Here is a 20,563-nt window from a genome sequence, read left to right as displayed (position 1 = left end):
ACCGGAAACGAGTCTCGGTCATGTCTACGTAGTTCTCGAACCCGTAGGGTCCGCACACTTAAGGTTTCGTTGACAGTTTTATTATGAGTTTATGATTTTTGATGTACCGAAGGTTGTTCGGAGTCCCGGATGTGATCACGGACTTGACGAGGAGTCTCGAAATGGTTGAGACATAAATATTGATATATTGGACGACTATATTTGGACACCGGAAAGGTTCCGGGTGAGATTGGGACAATATCGGAGCTTCGGGTAGTTATCGGAACCCCCCGGGAGGTATATGGGCCTTATTGGGCCTTAGTGGAAAGGAGGGGAGAGGAGCAAAGGAGGGGGTGCCCCCCAAGCCCAATCTGAATTGGGAGGGGGGCCGGCCCCCCCCTTTCCTTCCTCCCTCCGTCCCCTTCCTTCCCTCTCCCTCTCCTAATAGGAAAAGGGGGACTCCTACTCCCAGTGGGGATTGGACTCCCCCCTAGGGCGTGCCACCCCCTTTGGTCGGCTCCCTCCTCCACTCCTTTATATACGGGGGAGGGGGCACCCCATAGACACAACAATTGATCTCTTGATCTCTTAGCCGTGTGTGGTGCCCCCCTCCACCAAAGTCCTCGATAATATTGTAGCCGTGCTTAGGAGAAGCCCTGCGACGGTAGAACATCAAGATCGTCACCACGCCGTCGTGCTGACGAAACTCTTCCCCGACATTCTGCTGGATCGGAGTATGGGGAACGTCATCGAGCTAAACGTGTGCTAGAACTCGGAGGTGCCGTAGTTTCGGTGCTTGATCAGTCGGGCCGTGAAGACGTATGACTACATCAACCGCGTTGTTCTAACGCTTCCGCTTTCGGTCTATGAGGGTACGTGGACAACACTCTCCCCTCTCGTCGCTATACATCACCATGATCTTGCGTATGCGTAGGAATTTTTTTGAAATTACTACGTTCCCCAACAGTGGCATCCGAGCTAGGTTTTATGCCTAGATGTTAAATGCACGAGTAGAACACAAGTGAGTTGTGGGCGATACAAGTCATACTGCTTACCAGCATGTCATACTTTGGTTCAGCGGTATTGTTGGATGAAGCGGCCCGGACCGACATTACGCGTACGCTTACGCGAGATTGGTTTTACCGCAGTGCTTTGCACACAGGTGACTAGCGGGTGTCTGTTTCTCTAACTTTAGTTGAACTGAGTGTGGCTACGCCCGGTCCTTGCGAAGGTTAAAACAACACTAACTTGACGAACTATCGTTGTGGTTTTGATGCGTAGGTAAGAACGGTTCTTGCTCAGCCCGTAGCAGCCACGTAAAATTTGCGACAACAAAGTAGAGGACGTCTAACTTGTTTTTGTAGGGCATGTTGTGATGTGATATGGTCAAGACGTGATGCTATATTTTATTGTATGAGATGATCATGTTTTGTAACCGAGTTATCGGCAACTGGCAGGAGCCATATGGTTGTCGCTTTATTGTATGAAATGCAAATGCCCTGTAATTGCTTTACTTTATCACTAAGCGGTAGCGATAATCGTAGAAGCAATAGATGGCGTAACGACAACGATGCTACGATGGAGATCAAGCTGTCGCGCCGGTGACGATGGTGATCACGACGGTGCTTCGGAGATGGAGATCACAAGCACAAGATGATGATGGCCATATCATATCACTTATATTGATTGCATTTGATGTTTATCCTTTATGCATCTTATCTTGCTTTGATTGATGGTGGCATTTTAAGATGATCTCTCACTAATTATCAAGAAGTGTTCTCCCTGAGTATGCACCGTTGCGAAAGTTCTTCGTGCTGAGACACCACGTGATGATCGGGTGTGATAGGCTCTACGTTCAAATACAACGGGTGCAAAACAGTTGCACACGCGGAATACTCAGGTTAAACTTGATGAGCCTAGCATATACAAATATGGCCTCGGAACACGTAGACTGAAAGGTCGAACGTGAATCATATAGTAGATATGATCAACATAGTGATGTTCACCATTGAAACTACTCCATCTCACGTGATGATCAGACATGGTTTAGTTGATTTGGATCACGTGATCACTTAGATGACTAGAGAGATGTATGTCTAAGTGGGAGTTCTTTAGTAATATGATTAATTGAACTTAAATTTATCATGAACTTAGTACCTGATAGTATTTTGCTTGTCTATGTTTGTTGTAGATAGATGGCTCGTGCTATTGTTCCATTGAATTTTAATGTGTTCCTTGAGAAAGCTAAGTTGAAAGATGATGGTAGCAATTACACGGACTGGGTCTGTAACTTGAGGATTATCCTCATTGCTGCACAGAAGAATTACGTCCTGGAAGAACCGCTGGGTGCCAGGCCTGCTACAGATGCAACTGACGACGTTAAGAATGTCTGGCAGAGCAAAGCTGATGACTACTCGATAGTTCAGTTTGCCATGCTTTACGGTTTAGAACCGGGTCTTCAACGACATTTTGAACTTCATGGAGCATATGAGATGTTCCAGGAGTTGAAGTTAATATTTCAAGCAAATGACCGGATTGAGAGATATGAAGTCTCCAATAAGTTCTATAGCTGTAAGATGGAGGAGAATAGTTCTGTCAGTGAACATATACTCAAAATGTCTGGGTACAATAATCACTTGATTCAACTGGGAGTTAATCTTCCTGATGATAGTGTCATTGACAGAATTCTTCAATCACTGCCACCAAGCTACAAGAGCTTCATGATGAACTATAATATGCAAGGGATGGACAAGACTATTCTCGAGCTCTTCGCAATGCTAAAGGCTGCGGAGGTAGAAATCAAGAAGGAGCATCAAGTGTTGATGGTCAATAAGACCACCAGTTTCAAGAAAAGGGGTAAAGGGAAGAAGAAGGGGAACTTCAAGAAGAATAGCAAGCAAGTTGCTGCTCAAGAGAAGAAACCCAAATCTGGACCTAAGCCTGAGACCGAGTGCTTCTACTTCAAGCAGACTGGACACTGGAAGCGGAACTGCCCCAAGTATTTGGCGGATAAGAAGGATGGCAAGGTGAACAAAGGTATATGTGATATACATGTTATTGATGTGTACCTTACTAATGCTCGCAGTAGCACCTGGGTATTGGATACTGGTTCTGTTGCTAATATTTGCAACTCGAAACAGGGACTATGGATTAAGCGAAGATTGGCTAAGGACGAGGTGACGATGCGCGTGGGAAATGGTTCCAAAGTCGATGTGATCGCAGTTGGCACGCTACCTCTACATCTACCTTCGGGATTAGTTTTAGACCTGAATAATTGTTATTTGGTGCCAGCGCTAAGCATGAACATTATATCTGGATCTTGTTTGATGCGAGACGGTTATTTATTTAAATCTGAGAATAATGGTTGTTCTATTTATATGAGTAATATCTTTTATGGTCATGCACCCTTGAAGAGTGGTCTATTTTTATTAAATCTCGATAGTAGTGATACACATATTCATAATGTTGAAGCCAAAAGATGCAGAGTTGATAATGATAGTGCAACTTATTTGTGGCACTGCCGTTTAGGTCATATTGGTGTAAAGCGCATGAAGAAACTCCATACTGATGGACTTCTGGAATCACTTGATTATGAATCACTTGGTACTTGCGAACCATGCCTCATGGGCAAGATGACTAAAACGCCGTTCTCCGGAACTATGGAGCGAGCAACTGATTTATTGGAAATCATAAATACTGATGTATGTGGTCCGATGAATATTGAGGCTCGTGGCGGGTATCGTTATTTTCTCACCTTCACAGATGATTTGAGCAGATATGGGTATATCTACTTGATGAAACACAAGTCTGAAACATTCAAAAAGTTCAAAGAATTACAGAGTGAAGTGGAAAATCATCATAACAAGAAAATAAAGTTTCTACGATCTGATCGTGGAGGAGAATATTTGAGTTACGAGTTTGGTTTACATTTGAAGCAATGCGGAATAGTTTCGCAACTCACGCCACCCGGAACACCACAACGAAATGGTGTGTCCGAACATCGTAATCGTACTTTACTAGATATGGTGCGACCTATGATGTCTCTTACTGATTTACCGCTATCGTTTTGGGGTTATGCTTTAGAGACGGCCGCATTCACGTTAAATAGGGCACCATCAAAATCCGTTGAGACGACGCCTTATGAACTGTGGTTTGGCAAGAAACCAAAGTTGTCGTTTCTTAAAGTTTGGGGCTGCGATGCTTATGTGAAGAAACTTCAACCAGATAAGCTCGAACCCAAATCGGAGAAATGTGTCTTCATAGGATACCCAAAAGAGACTATTGGGTACACCTTCTATCACAGATTTGAGGGCAAGATTTTTTTTGCTAAATTCGGATCCTTTCTAGAGAAGGAGATTCTCTCGAAAGAAGTGAGTGGGAGGAAAGTAGAACTTGATGAGGTAACTGTACCTACTCCCTTATTGGAAAGTAGTTCATCACAAGAACCGGTTCCTGTGACAACTACACCAATCAGTGAGGAAGCTAATGATAATGATCATGAAACTTCAGATCAAGTTACTACCAAACCTCGTAGGTCAACCAGAGTAAGATCCGCACAAGAGTGTTACGGTAATCCTATTCTGGAAGTCATGTTACTAGACCATGATGAACCTACGAACTATGAGGAAGCGATGATGAGCCCAGATTCTGCAAAATGGCTTGAGGCCATGAAATCTGAGATGGGATCCATGTATGAGAACAAAGTATGGACTTTGGTTGACTTGCCCGATGATCGGCAAGCCATCAAAAATAAATGGATCTTCAAGAAGAAGACTGACACTGATGGTAATCTAACTGTCTACAAAGCTCGACTTGTTGCGAAAGGTTTTTGACAAGTTCAAGGGGTTGACTACGATGAGACTTTCTCACCCGTAGCGATGTTTAAGTCTGTCCGAATCATGTTAGCAATTGCTGCATTTTATGATTATGAAATATGGCAAATGGATGTCAAAACTGCATTCCTGAATGGATTTCTGGAAGAAGAGTTGTATATGATGCAACCAGAAGGTTTTGTCGATCCAAAAGGTGCTAACAAAGTGTGCAAGCTCCAGCGATCCATCTATGGACTGGTGCAAGCCTCTCGGAGTTGGAACAAACGCTTTGATAGTGTGATCAAAGCATATGGTTTTATACAGACTTTTGGAGAAGCCTGTATTTGCAAGAAAGTGAGTGGGAGCTATGTAGCATTTCTGATATTATATGTAGATGACATATTATTAATTGGAAATGATATAGAATTTCTGGATAGCATAAAGGGATACTTGAATAAAAGTTTTTCGATGGAAGACCTCGGTGAATCTGCTTACATATTAGGCATCAAGATCTATAGAGATATATCAAGATGCTTAATTGGACTTTCACAAAGCACATACCTTGATAAAGTTTTGAAAAAAGTTCAAAATGGATCAGGCAAAGAAAGGGTTCTTGCCTGTATTACAAGGTGTGAAGTTGAGTCAGACTCAATGCCCGACCATAGCAGAAGATAGAGAGAAAATGAAGGATGTTCCCTATGCTTCAGCCATAGGCTCTATCATGTATGCAATGCTATGTACCAGACCTGACGTATGCTTAGCAATAAGTTTGGCAGGGAGGTACCAAAGTAATCCAGGAGTGGATCACTGGACAACGGTCAAGAATATCCTGAAATACCTGAAAAGGACTAAGGATATGTTTCTCGTTTATGGAGGTGACAAAGAGCTAGTTGTAAATGGTTACGTCGATGCAAGCTTTGACACTGATCCGGACGATTCTAAATCGCAAACCGGATACGTGTTTATATTGAACGGTGGAGCTGTCAGTTGGTGCAGTTCTAAACAAAGCGTTGTGGCGGGATCTACATGCGAAGCGGAGTACATAGCTGCTTCGGAAGCAGCAAATGAAGGAGTCTGGATGAAGGAGTTCATTTCCGATCTAGGTGTCATACCTAGTGAATCGGGACCAATGAAGATCTTCTATGACAGTACTGGTGCAATTGCCTTGGCAAAGGAATCCAGATTTCACAAGAGGACCAAGCACATCAAGAGACGCTTCAATTCCATCTGCGACCAAGTCCAGGTGGGAGACATAGAGATATGCAAGATACATACGGATTTGAATGTTGCAGACCCATTGACTAAGCCTCTTCCACGAGCAAAACATGATCAGCACCAAGACTCCATGGGTGTTAGAATCATTACTGTGTAATCTAGATTATTGACTCTAGTGCAAGTGGGAGACTGAAGGAAATATGCCCTAGAGGCAATAATAAAGTTATTATTTATTTCCTCATATCATGATAAATGTTTATTATTCATGCTATAATTGTATTAACCAGAAACATAATACATGTGTGAATACATAGACAAACTTAATGTCACTAGTATGCCTCTACTTGACTAGCTCATTAATCAAAGATGGTTATGTTTCCTAACCATAGACATAAGTTGTCATTTGATTAATGGGATCACATCATTCGGAGAATGATGTGATTGACATGACCCATTCCCTTAGCTTAGCACTTGATCGTTTAGTATGTTGCTATTGCTTTCTTCATGACTTATACATGTTCCTACAACTATGAGATTATGCAACTCCCGTTTACCGGAGGAACACTTTGTGTGCTACCAAACGTCACAACGTAACTGGGTGATTATAAAGGAGCTCTACAGGTGTCTCCAAAGGTACATGTTGAGTTGGCGTATTTCGAGATTAGGTTTTGTCACTCCGATTGTCGGAGAGGTATCTCTGGGCCCTCTCGGCAATGCACATCACTACAAGCCTTGCAAGCAATGTAGCTAATGAGTTAGTTACGGAATGATGCATTACGTAACGAGTAAAGAGACTTGCCGGTAACGAGATTGAACTAGGTATTGGATACCGTCGATCGAATTTCGGGCAAGTAACATACCGATGACAAAGGGAACAACGTATGTTGTTATGCGGTTTGACCGATAAAGATCTTCGTAGAATATGTAGGAGCCAATATGAGCATCCAGGTTCCGCTATTGGTTATTGACTAGAAACAAGTCTCGGTCATGTCTACATAGTTCTCGAACCCGTAGGGTCCGCACGCTTAAGGTTTCATTGACAGTTTTATTATGAGCTTATGAGTTTTGATGTACCGAAGGTTGTTCGGAGTCCCGGATGTGATGACGGACTTGACGAGGAGTCTCGAAATGGTCGAGACATAAAGATTGATATATTGGACGACTATATTTGGACATCGGAAAGGTTCCGGGTGGGATTGGGACAATACCGGAGCTCCGGGAGGTTATTGGAACCCCCCGGGAGGTATATGGGCCTTATTGGGCCTTAGTGGAAAGGAGGGGCAAGGAGCAAAGGAGGGGGCGCCCCCCCCTAAGCCCAATCCGAATTGGGAGGGGGGCCAGCCCCCCCTTTCCTTCCTCCCCCCCTCCTCTTCCTTCCCTCTCCCTCTCCTAATAGGAAAAGGGGGAGTCCTACTCCCGGTGGGGATTGGACTCCCCCCTAGGGCGCGCCACCCCCCTTGGCCGGCCCCCTCCTCCACTCCTTTATATACGGGGGAGGGGGGCACCCTATAGACACAACAATTGACGAAACTCTTCCCCGACATTCTGCTGGATCGGAGTACGGGGAACGTCATCGAGCTGAATGTGTGCTAGAACTCGGAAGTGCCGTAGTTTTGGTGCTTGATCGGTCGGGCCGTGAAGACATACGACTACATCAACCGCGTTGTTCTAACGCTTCCGCTTTCGGTCTACGAGGGTACGTGGACAACACTCTCCCCTCTCCTTGCTATACATCACCATGATCTTGCGTGTGCGTAGGATTTTTTTTTTTGAAATTACTATGTTCCCCAACACGAAGTGCTTTAGCTTGAGCCTTGGGTGTTGGAACTCGAGGTACGGGAGGGGAAGGATCGAGCGTGGGAAGAAAAGGAAAGGCCTTGGCCCCCCTTATAAAGAGGACGAATATCAAGCGTCCCCCGCGTGACCGTTTGGGACTTGCCTAAAATTGAGGAGTCATATTAAACAAACACGGTTGGGTTACCCACACCTGTATTCATGAGAATCCCGTGATAAGGGGGACACGAACTCTGCTTCGACAAGACGTGCCAATAAAACCGCCTCGCAGCGCGTGTAGTGGCTGGTTGTGAGAAACAGTTTGAATAATGACTGGACCGCGGTGTGATGTCACATTATGAAAAGCTGTCAGCATATTACATTTGTGGAATATTGTACTCTCTACGGTGGTATGTGGAATTTGTCTTGCAGAGCCGGACATGATTCTCGTGTTCAAAATCTTCTATGGAGTATTCGGAGAAGGAACCTGCCTTGCAATGCTGAAGACAATCTGCACGTCGGACTCATCGTCATGGAAGCCTGGTTCAGGGGCTACTGAGGGAGTCCTGGATTAAGGGGTCCTCGGACAGCCGAACTATATACTTTGGCCGGACTTTTGGACTATGAAGATACAAGATTGAAGACTTCGTCCCATGTCCGGATGGGACTCTCCTTTGCGTGGAAGGCAAGCTTGGCAATTCGGATATGTAGATCTCCTTCTCTGTAACCGACTCTGTGTAACCCTAGCCCCCTCCGGTGTCTATATAAACCGAAGGGTTTAGTCCGTAGGACAACAACAATCATAATCATAGGCTAGCTTCTAGGGTTTAGCCTTTACGATCTCGTGGTAGATCAACACTTGTAATACTCATATCATCAAGATCAATCAAGCAGGAAGTAGGGTATTACCTCCATCGAGAGGGCCAGAACCTGGGTAAAACATCGTGTCCCCTGCCTCCTGTTACCATTAGTCTTAGACGCACAGTTCGGGACCCCCTACCCGAGATCCGCCGGTTTTGACACCCACAGTGTCCAGTCCGAAAGGATGAACTCACCGCAGGAATTGCAGTGTATTCCAAGCCTCCGAAGGTCACAATTTGATCCATGGCATAACTCTTGACGGAAGCCAGATGGCCCACAGAGTTGCCGCAAAGGACCATGCTGTCGAATACGGAAAGTTGCCAGGGACGAAGATGTCCCCGTAGCCGGTGCTGCTGTTAATTTGCAGATAAGCCATCGATGTTTTTGTTGATCTCACAGTGAACCTCTCAATGAAAGCACCAGTGTCGGTATTAAACCGGAAGACCTCGGGGCAGGGGGTCCCGAGCTGTGGATCTCGGATTCGTGGTAACATGGACGGAGGAGACATGTGTTTACCCAGGTTCAGGCCTTCTCAAAGAGGTAATACCTGCATCCTGCTTTGATTATATTTATGATGATATATCGGGTACGAGCTTGATCTACCTCGAGATCGTAAGGGAAGATCCAACCCTAGGGCTAGGTGAACTTAATTGTGATTGGATCCCCTCTACAGGCTAAACCCTCTGGCTTATATACACGCCAGGTAGGGCATCTAGGGTTACATGATTGGTATCCAGGGATGCGCATGGAGGCAGCAGGAGATGTCTTGGAGTATACGTCATGTCTTCAGTAGATGCAGTCTTGATCATGTCCAGGTGTGTAGCTTTCGGAGTCCACCCGAATGAGAATGAGGGCCTACGGGCCCAGCCCGAGGACTATGGGCCGACTAGGTTAGCACCCCCTAATCCAGGACACCATCACCAAGGTTTGATTTCCCCTTCATATCCAAACAGAGATTGACTTCCTCAAGGTTAGGAATGTCAAGCCGTCCAAATTCCTTCTTCATACAAACTAGTTTCCCGTTAGCTAAAGTTTCCAATGTCCTTCAAAATCATTCCAAAGACTGTGCGCCATCTGGGAATTAATCAAATCTATAGCCCACTTAGGGAATTTGAAAAAGGCTAACAAATAGATTGGAATGCTGGCCAAGCAACCTTGGATCAGAATTAGCTTGCCTTTACAAGGAAGGAGCTTTTCTCTCCATCTAGCAGTCCACTTCATAATTTTGTCAATTAGTGGTTGTATATCCTCCCTCCTCATGTTGTCATGGTGGAGGGGGTCCCTAAATACTTGATGGGAAAGCTTCCACCACTACGGCCTAGCAGGCTGGTGAATTCCTGGAACTCCTCCCATTCAATATTAATTGGTATCAGTTTACTTTTGGTATAGATAATTCTCATGCCAGAAACCTGTTCAAAACAGGTTAGGACCGCTTGTGTATCTTGTCATTTTTTATTCGTTTCCTTGCATATGCTATTGTAGTGTGTACGGCACCTCTCACTCTTGTAGCTTCGTTCTCCGATAGCTTACCTCAGTCTTTTATTGCGGGTCTATTGTAATAATTTTGTAAGTATGTCCGATAGAAAAGATGCACATTTTCAACTGCTGATGCAATATAAATGTAATATTGTTTCTATACGTAAGATATGGTAATTGGTACTTCCTTCGCTCACAAATACTTATAAGATATTTTGAATATTTTAATATAAACTACATACAGACTGAATTGAGTGAACAAACATACTAAAATGTGCCTAAGTACATTTGATTTAAAAAAAATTAGAACATCTTATAGTATTAATGAATGGAGGGAGTAAGAAGCAGCTGCTTTTTCCCCTGTATAAATAAAGAAAATAATTGGGCATCAATGTGTAGAACATCAGTAATCAACTCTCTCTCTTAAAAAAACGTCATTACTCATAGAGCCATACTGTTACAATGTGATCGAGCTAGGTTTCACGAGCCATTACACACAAGAGTATTCCAATTTCCAACTTCCCCAAAAGAAGTCGGGATTTCCAACCAAAAGACTCGTAAAAAGGGAGTCAATTTCACTGATGGTGCTACAACTTGGCGTAAACGATCACTTTGGTGCTAGAAGTTGTGACGTACATTGAAGTGGTGCAAAAACTTGACTCGGATGTCCAAATACGGTGATTATCCCGTTTGTATACGGAATCTGTGCTGACTAGGCGTGTGGACCCCGTTGTCAGCGACTAGACCAAGGAAAAGCGGCATGTGGCCTGTTTTTTTTTAAAGAAAACCCTTGGAATATTGTTTTTTTACAAAATAAAAAATGGTGGAGATTTTTAAAAAACTTGGAATATTGTTTTTTTTTTACAAAATAAAAAGCGGTGGAGCGCCCAGGTTTCGAACCTGCGACCATGTTCAACAAAACATGTGTATCTAATCACTATGCCATATGTTATATAGCTTCAGCTATGGTTAACAGCGTATATATACCTTCGGTACGCAGGTGGAGCTTAAATGGGCTGCAAATATTGCGGCCTATTTGCACCAACTTTTTTTTTAAGATATTTGTAAAACGTAAGTAAAAAAACTTATATTAAAAAATTTATGTGTTATAAATATTATACAAACAAACGATGATTTGTAAATATACAACCGCGTATTATATTAAAAACATCTAATTAATATGGATATTTCTGTGTTATAAATTTCGATAATACAAATATTTTAATAATAATATAATTAACATGATGAATTATAAATGTGTGTATCTGTATTAACTTAAATAATATACATGATTGAATATTCAAATCAAAATTTTAAATGTAAGAATATGAATATTTTTAATTATACAAACATGTAACTATACAAATATGCATAAAATTATTAAAATGCCTGTATAATTGAAAGAATAATTTTAGTTGTAGTTTATGAAATATTTGTATTATATAAAATTATAAAGTTTTTGTACTTCATCATGTGAATTACACAATAGTCAGTCGAAAATGGATGACAGAGTGGTTTGGCCTGTATATGATGTTGCGAGTGGTTTTTGGGTTCGAATCCTGGCGGCACCTACTTTTTTGTCATTTATTTGAACAGGCGGGACCCACTGGTCACTGAGGTGAAGAATGCCATGTCTACATGGACCTTTTTTTCAAAATCAAAGTTTCGAGGTTTATTTTGTGAAAATCAGGCCACACGCTCTTTCTCCTTAGTCTAGCCACTGACAACAAGGTCCACATGTCTAGTCAGTGCACATTTCGTATACAAACGTGATAAGCAACCATATTTGTACATCTGAGCCAAGTTTTTGCACCACTTTAATGTATGTCACAACTTGTAACACTAAAGTGATCGTTTGCGCCAAGTTGTAGCACCATCAGTGATTGACTCAAAAGTTTGTTGCAATCCGGCAGGCATCAGAATCCGGAACGCATCGGAAAGATCGGGTTCGGTGACTTGGACCGCTGCTGCTGCTGGCTCGCGGACTGCAGCGCCTGGTCGACCATGGCGGCGCGCGACGCCCGGGACACGGCCGTGCCGCCGGCCAGCGCTCATTGGTAGGCCTCGTCGTCCTCCATGCTCGCGCCCCCTTCCAGCGCCAAGTGCACGAGGCGGCGCATGTCATGCGACGTCAGCTCGTGCTGCTCGGTCAGCTCGGGGCCGTCCGAGCGAGCCTCAAAGCCCGACAGCAGCAGGTTCGCTCCCTCCCCCGCGCGGGCGCCGCGGTACTGGCGCACCGTGAACTGGGCGCCGCAGCCGTCCTCGTCGTCGTCCTCCTCCTCGTACGCGGCGACGGCCCGCTGGCCATGCAGGCTCCGCGCGCCGCTCAGGTCGAATTCCCCGAACTCCATGTCGCTCCCGCTCTCGTCGTCGTCGTCGTCGTCCGACGCTGCCTGCTCCTCGGACGCGTCATCGTCGACGAACACCACGCGGAGGCGGAACTCCATGCCGCCGAGCTCGTCGAGCGCGCCGCGCCTCGCCCCGACGCGCTCCGCCGCCCTCCTGGCCTCCGTCGTGACCTCCGGGCGCAGCATCGGGTTGTCGAGCCTGGCCACGAGGCCTGCGAACGCCCGGTCGGCGGCGGCCCGGCGGCCCAGGGCGCGGAGCGGCACGCGGCAGGACACGTCCTCCATCGTGTCGACGTCTGCGGGGCCGCCGCCGTAGTCGCTGCATTGCTCGACGACCAGCCGGAACGTGACGTCGGGCTGCGACGAGGACGAGCCGCACGAGTCTGTGGCCGGGATCTCGGCGAGCAGGACCAGCTTGTCGGGATGGCTGAGCAGGACGTGCTCGTTCACGGCGGTGGCCATGGCCATGTCTACTCTAGCTGCGGGTACACCAGCGAACGAACTTGGACGCTGGTGAGTAATTTGATTGAGTGCGAGAAAACGTCGCAGGCTGTGCTCCTAGAACGGAACAGGGGCCTGCTTATGTAGCTCATGGGTCATGGCGGTGGAAACGAGCCGAACTCGACTCGGAAGACCAGTCGAGAACTCCCATACGGCCTTGTTCGCTGGAGTGGATTGGAGAGGATTTTGGCTCGTAGGGGATCTAATCCTCCTCAAACCCTGCTATTCCCCTTCAAAAACCACCTCAACCGAACAAGGCCTACAGGAGTCATGGCCGGAATCGGAGTGGATTTGTGGGGCTGGGGCCGTGGCGGTTTCGCGAATCGATCGATGGCGCGTGGTAGGCGCCGGCCGGCCGGCCTAATTTTTCTGCCGGACGCTTAGCAACCGTCTGATTGACGCATTTTAGTCTGGTGGATCTGGTTCCGCTAGAGTCGTCCCTTTCCTGAGACCTTGCGGCTTGCAGCAGACTGGCGCCTCGCGACTCCAGCAAGGAGCTTGCGGCTTGTAGCAGACCGGCGCCTCGCGTCTCCGGAGAGACCTCGCCGCACCGTGCTCTTGCCCCAGTCCAGCACATGAGCTCGCCTCCCCTAGCATCCATGGCCGCCGCGTGCAGCTGCCCCACAATGTCCCGCGGTCGTCGTTGCAGCTTACCGCGTCGGTCCTATCAAAGCTTGCCGTGGTCACCATCGTCGGGCGCAGTTCCACCTTGGCAGCAAAAAAGGTCGGCGCTAGAAGTTTTTGCCTTGTCGGTTGCAACAAATGAGGACATCCCTGTTGTCGCTGCAGAAAACAAACGAGAGAATGCATCAAAATCATATGTTGGTTCCAACTCTGGATTTGTCGGTTGTAACAAAACCAAAAGCTGCTTCCAGCTCCGGCTTCTTCCCGAAACAAATCGCTTGCTGCACACCACCTCATGGTCGCTACTTCCGCCGGTCGTAGTGGTAGCAAAAAAGCTCGGCGGTAGAAGCTTTTATCTTGTCGGTTGCAGCAAATGAGGACGGCCCCATTGTCGCCGCAGAAAACAAATCAGAGGATGCAGCAAAACCACATGCTGGTTCCAGCTCTGGATTTATCGGTTGTAGCAAAATGTGACAGAGCTTGCAACTTTGCTCTACGCGGTTGCAGAGAAAAAGTGTCGGTGTGGTCTTCTCTTCCAGCATCGCCGACCACGGTTGTAGCAGAACACGCCGCCACTTGCAGCGTTTTGCCTGGCCGGTTGCAGCTCCGACACTCCCGAGCCCCGTACGGAGAGGTGGAGGGCGTATGCAAGCATGGTCGTCAAGACAACTGCGACGAGTGGCGCTGGGGCTTGCAGCATCGCCTGTATGAATGGCAGAAAAAATCATGGTCGCGGCCATGCAACACCGGCGAAGTTCCACGTTGCAGCCGTGATCGGGCACGGCTTCCTGAGCAACGCCTCCGGTAGCAACTCCATTGGCATGACGACGACGATGACACGGGCTGCACTGCAGCCAAAAGGTTGGCTGGTGGAGGGAGAAGACCCGTTCACATGAAGAAGAACGAGTGGCCAGCAAAGAAAGGAGATAAGGTGGAGGGTCCACCAGACAGATCGCGCGCCGATTGTAAACGTTTCCCCTTTCAGAAACAATTTGCCGGTATATATTTGCTCGTCCGGAATATTTGCTTGGCACGTACCTTCTTGAGGCGCCCCTATCATGACCAGAGCGTGTTCCCATTCACCAATATCTCTTCCTAGACCTCTTCTTCCATAGTCCCTCCCTCTGCTCTTCCTGAACGGATTTCCGCCATGGACAAGTTGGAGCTCAAAATGTTCGTGTGCCCAGAGTTAAGATGGTGGGTCAAGGGGATGCCACCGTGAGAGGTTAGCAAATTTGGGTTCCTTAATGTTGTGTAGCCACTTTCGACGTTCTGTCTGCATATGTTGCTTGTTGCATACACATGGGCATTGTGTTGCAAGGGGTTGTTTTTATGTTGCAAACGTGTTTTTTGTTGTTGTTGTGGTTTTCTGTTTTTTCTATTGCATATGTCATGCCAAAGTTTCAACGCTTTGTTCAATGAATGGGCATTTGTGGATTATTATGAGATGTTGTAATGCTTCTGCAACTTTTCCTTCAAAGATACCAGAAAATGCCGCAGCAATGTATTTACCAGAAAATGCAGTTGGATTTTCATTTTGCAATGACCACATGGTGCAAATTTCGTATTTACATGGCCCGATCTCTCACAGCAACCATTCAGTGCAGCTCTTAAAATAAGCACATCATTTACTGCACTAATCAGTACACATTAAAGACCGCCAACAGCGTTGTAAAATCAGCAAATAAGTTGGTGAGTATAAGCTACAATTCTATATAGACACTGTATTCCAGGAGTACAAATATTCTGGTGCAAGTTCATTTTGACTTTCTAATACTACAGATCTGTTAAAGAGCATCAAAACAGAAAAGGAGCTGAAAAAATGAGCTGCTAATATTACCAACGGAAAATCACATACACCCACCAGAAAGGCAACACCATTGGTGCTTCTTCCTATGCAAGCTACTTGGAAAATTTCCTTGAGGTACACCTCAAACAACTAGCTGCAGCACAAGTGAAAAATGGGCAGTTCTTATGCAAGAACCTCCTTCAGCTTGGCCTTCTGGTCGTCCGTCAGGGTTTTTGGGAACAACACCTCGAACGTCACATACAGATCACCTTTCTTGTTGCTTTGGTGCAATGGCATGCCCTCTCCTTTGAATTTCCTTACCTCCTTGGGCTTAGTGACACCCTAACAATTTGTAATGGAGCAGAGTAGATTAGATGCAGTCAGCCTACAAGATGCAAAATGAATGGTGTACTGTTGAGCATTTGGTGACTTACCTGGGAGCCGATTTGGACAAGGTGGTTGTCAAGATGCTTGAGGTTCTTCTCAAATCCAACCAGAGCTTGGAGCTGTAGCAGCAAAAGGTAATCAAATCATGAGAGATGTAGAACAGCAAGGTCCATACTGAACACGGTAAGAAGAGAAATTTGGTGGATTAAGCGAAGTAGGATTCAGAGGATGACAAATGCACACAGGAAGTAATCTAGAAGTAACTAAATAACAGCAAGGTCCATACTGAACACGGTAAGAAAATAGGACAAAATGGAACCTAAATGTTAGAGTGATCACTTTGGAATGGGAATGTGCAATAATCAGTTGGAGAGTTCACTGTTTGATATAGGGTGTAGCAAGGGGGTTATAACTGGAGTAATGAGTGCCCAATTTACAGAGATGTGATAGCATCAAACTCGTCCAGCCATATAACTTCTTTGGTTCTTACATACGTACTCCCTCCGTCCGGAAATACTTGTCATCAAAATGAATAAAAGGGGATGTATCTAGATGTATTTTAGTTCTATATACATCCATTTTTGTCCATTTTGATGACAAGTATTTTCGGACGGAGGGAGTATCAATTAAGATACTTTCCAACTAAGGTACAAGCTGCACTAATTTTCTCCGCACTAACTACTCTAAATGTATAATATAACCGCTCTTATATTACGGGACGAAGGGAGTAATTGCAATGGGCACAAGAGAGAGGGCAGACAGGCAGTACCAGGGAGATTGTAACTGTTGCATGCAGGTCATTGCCTTCTCTTCTGAAGCGGTCATGTGGTGCTGTCCGAATCCTGAACTGCTCATGAAATCATTTTTTCAGGATGAAATTAGTCACACAGTTATTTCCCATGCTAATTGCATCCAACCAAGGAAAGGAGGGAAACCAAACCTTCAAGTCTCCAGGTTCTCCATCAATCTTAGGCTCTCCTTCCTCGAAGAATGAAACTTCCTGAAATATCAAATCACACTGCTAAGTCAAACATCTAAGCAGAAAAGTGGAGCATATCACAATGGATCCATTGCATGATTGCATCATGATAAACAACTTGTCAACTTAAGAAATTCTATCTAATCGTCTCTTGACCATGTGGTAACTTGTTACCATTGTCATAGCAACCTTGTGCAGGAAATCGGATGTAATCACAGTCTCGAAAGTGGCAAATGTACAAATATTCGGTTCAAACAAATGGTTCAGGCACAACATTTCCAAAATAGACAAATAATACTCTGATGATGACCCTTTAAGTAGCTATTCATGAGGATTAATCAATACAAACACATTGTAGTGGCATCTTATCTGGAGGTTTCTTCTTTGCTAATTCTATAGTGTAACTGGCAAGAAATAAACCAGCAAGTTTGCCTAAAGAATTCACGTTCTCAAGTCTTGAGTAACCATATGCAACTAAGTGATCAGTTACAGCAGATATATTTTCAATTGACCCAAGGTTAAGTACTGGACATAAAATATGGCATCTGCTTCATACCTGTCCATCTTGCATACCCTTCTCAATATCAACAGTTAAAAAATCACCTTCTCGTACATACTTCACATTTGGACACTGGTCGCACACCTAAAGATGAGATGATTAAGAAGAAAACTTAATTTGATCACGGAATAAGTGCATGGAACGTGTAGTTTTCAGTATGTTAAATCATATCAGCCACATGTAAATTAGGAAAATACCTGCTCGGTCATTTGTTGATACATTCCAGGACCAATTTGACGGTGGTAAACTTCATTCCTGCAGTTGCATCGTCTCTTTCCTGGTGCTGGTTTTATGATGTTTTTTTCTCTCCAAACCTATCATGTCCACAAAAATAGCAAAGTAAACTTTGTGCTACTCACAATTAAGCATTCATAGTGCAGACAGCCTACTTCATGAAAACTCACATCGTGCCACCAAATATAACGATCAGGTTATCTACTAACTAGGTGCAGCATTTGTCTAGTATCTATGTGTTAATTTGGAATACGCAACTTAGCAATATATTTTCAGTTCACCAGCCATGCAAATTGGTTACCTTTAATGAACCACCCATGTACAGGTCCTCTAGTGAAGCATCCAGTTCAACAATCACATCATCACCTTTTACGATCTGTTCTTCCTCCTCTTCCATACCACCACCACCTCCTCCGAAAAAGCTGGAAAAGTTTGCGAAAGAAGAGCAAACGATCACTAAAGCTGGATGATTAGTATTGCATTGTTTCCATCCAAGTTACTACTGAATTATTTTAACAGCTTTGGAAAATGGCAACATCAGAGAAATACACCCACATTTTTTTCTTCAATTATGTGCTTCGGCACAAGCCCTCCTCATTTGTGTATACCATGACTTCACAAGTGATGCATGCACATATGAAGTTTTAGTTGGTTATAGTTACACTGTTGTTGATCCTTTGGACAATTGATTTTAACAGCACAAGCTCATGTGCTGAAAAAGAAAAATAATTCCACAAATATATCCTGAACTTTCTAAAATTATTACCCATGATCTCTTGGATCAACAACAAACACGAAACTGGTGCATTTGTCAACACTCAATACAAGTATTAGAAATGTTTGATATACCTATAGTTGACACTGCCAGACCATACAGAATGGGAACCATATGCATTTTTCAACACTCGGTAAAAGTATTAGAAATGTTTGATATATCAATGGTTCACACTGCCAGACCCTACAGAATGGGAACCACATGCTTTGTGATGTAACAATACTTGAATGGGCAGCTCAGGGAATATTTCAACTCAAACAGGAGGTGTTATTTCACTACTTCGGTGCATGCCAATCTTCATGTACTCAACACGGTCATATGAATTACCTTATTCCCTATCAATTGATGAACAACTAAAATTTTGACAGTTCCTATATCTGTAAACAAAAGATCCATGTGGTGTAATATCTATCTTGATATGTATAGCAATCTAAGGGCGACTGGAACATGTTTAGTTCATATTTCACTAGCAAGCATGTACACATATAGCCTAGTGACAGATTGTTTCTACCTTCTACTAAGTTGAAAGTTTTTTCCTATGTATTTTGACATCCCTAAACTTGCATAGATAGCAAATTATTACATAATAGTAAAACTGTAATAGCTCAAAATAGGTCACACACACTGTCTACACGGCATACTTGAGATTGATGCTACTAAAATGACAGATGCTAGGCAACATTTAAAAAAAAAATCCTGACCTGCTGAAGATGTCCTGCATGTTCATCCCACCACCACCTCCTCCTCTCCCGCCTTGGAACTGCTTCAGCCCCTCCTCACCATACCGGTCATAGATCTTCCTCTTCTCCTGATCCGTCAAGACCTCATACGCTGCATGATAGCAACACATTCAAACATAGATCCCCTGAAGTCGAATTATTCAAGCTCAGCGAGTGGAATTTCACTCCTTTTACTCCTAACACAGGCTAGTACCATTATTGATCTCGGCGAATCGCTTGGTGGCCTCCTCGTTGTCGGGGTTCTTGTCGGGGTGGTACTTGAGCGCGAGCTTGCGGTACGACCTCTTGATCTGATCCTCCGACGCGCCCTTGGGGACTTGCAGCACGTCGTAGAAGCTCTTCCTGATCCACACCAACAAAAACAACACGAATTTTAGCCGAGCCCAAATGCCAACCCAACATTTGGAGCAGACTGAAGTCGAACGCACAGATCCTAAATCCGTTTCGTCAGGGAAAAAATCACTCGTAAATTCGGTATGAGTGGGATCGGGAGGGCAAAATAATAAGATCTAGAAGAAACCACGCGAGAATCAACAAGTGTTCCGAGCATTACCCCTCGATCACCGCCGCGAGATACAGCAGCAGCGCGAGGAACGCCGCGAGCCGCGCCCCGCTCCTCCGCGGCGCCGCCATCCCCACCTCGCCGCGTCCCGCTCGACCTCCCCCTCAACCCACCGGCTAGGAGTCACGGTCGGGGTTCCCGCGGCTCGCGAATCCACGCGTATGCCCCTGCGGTACTGCCTGCCTCCTCCTCGTCTTCGTCGTCGTCGTCGTCGCCGTCGCCGTCTTCCTCACTGGCTGGCCCTCGCGCCTCGCGGGTTAAGAGCTTCTACAACTAGAAGGGGAAGGGATCTGGAGCTCCTTTTCGGGGAGACGTGGAGGCGGGTGACGTGGACCAATGGGAGCCCAGATGTGCGGGGCTCCCGCGAATGAGGTGGCTCCACGTGGATAAAACGACCGCATTAAAGGAATCGCCTGGTGCACCGGGTCAGGTTGACTTGGCGATACTGGTAAACGGTCTGCGTGTGATGAACGTAGCAATCCTGCTACTCACGCCATGTTCTCATTCTGTCTTTATTTACTCTGCATATTAACTTTATTATCAACATAAAAATCTGAATAAATATTTACAATAACAGGTATATCTGATGTGAAAATATATTCAAATATGATAATTATTGTTGGTTCTAGACATTTTCATGCGAGAAACATTCAGATCCCCAACCTGGTTTGTGCATTTGGAGGCTAGCATCCAAACAAACGCTGCACATTCGTCCGTTGACAATTGGTGCCATCTATAATACTACTATTATGTTACTTTGCATATGCATGACACTAGTCTAAATTACTCCCCACTATGACCAGCCTAATCCTATCATCCAAAAATTCCTATTTGTCCGCCCTTCCTTTCTTTCTTTTTTGGTTAAATCAAATGTCTTCGATATTAAACATTCAAAAGCAATTCAATGATACATGTCAAACAATTCAAACAAAATTCACAATCCAAACACA

General features: G+C 45.0%; 1 protein-coding gene and 1 pseudogene across 1 annotated transcript; both read right to left on the bottom strand.

Annotated features, from left to right (window-relative positions):
* Positions 1-12,031: 12,031 nt before the first annotated feature.
* Positions 12,032-12,931, bottom strand: LOC119350281 (annotated as a pseudogene).
* Positions 12,932-15,238: 2,307 nt separating this feature from the next.
* Positions 15,239-19,684, bottom strand: LOC119327081 (dnaJ protein ERDJ3B-like). Its single transcript, XM_037600437.1, has 10 exons — positions 19,605-19,684; positions 19,245-19,393; positions 19,013-19,142; positions 17,838-17,958; positions 17,500-17,616; positions 17,300-17,386; positions 16,705-16,764; positions 16,534-16,611; positions 15,812-15,883; positions 15,239-15,719 (listed from the first exon to the last, which is right to left on the bottom strand). Exons 1-10 carry the CDS (start codon positions 19,682-19,684, stop codon positions 15,561-15,563), a joined length of 1,053 nt encoding a protein of 350 aa, XP_037456334.1. The 3' UTR covers positions 15,239-15,560.
* Positions 19,685-20,563: the final 879 nt, after the last annotated feature.

Source organism: Triticum dicoccoides, chromosome 1B, assembly GCF_002162155.2.
Source record: "Triticum dicoccoides isolate Atlit2015 ecotype Zavitan chromosome 1B, WEW_v2.0, whole genome shotgun sequence".
Classification (NCBI taxonomy): Eukaryota; Viridiplantae; Streptophyta; class Magnoliopsida; order Poales; family Poaceae; genus Triticum; species Triticum dicoccoides.
The sequence above is the reverse complement of the archived record's forward strand: the minus strand, read 5'-3'. Positions and strand labels throughout refer to the sequence as shown.

What these genes read in the sequence shown, in the direction of transcription:
- LOC119327081 (XM_037600437.1), bottom strand. Translation starts at nt 19,684, where the DNA reads ATGGCGGCGCCGCGGAGGAGCGGGGCGCGGCTCGCGGCGTTCCTCGCG. An exon ending in ATTCGCCGAGATCAATAATG is followed by an intron (nt 19,143 to 19,244) that starts GTACTAGCCTGT and finishes GCTATCATGCAG; the next exon opens with CGTATGAGGTCTTGACGGAT. An exon ending in ATCAACAAATGACCGAGCAG is followed by an intron (nt 17,387 to 17,499) that starts GTATTTTCCTAA and finishes TCTCATCTTTAG; the next exon opens with GTGTGCGACCAGTGTCCAAA.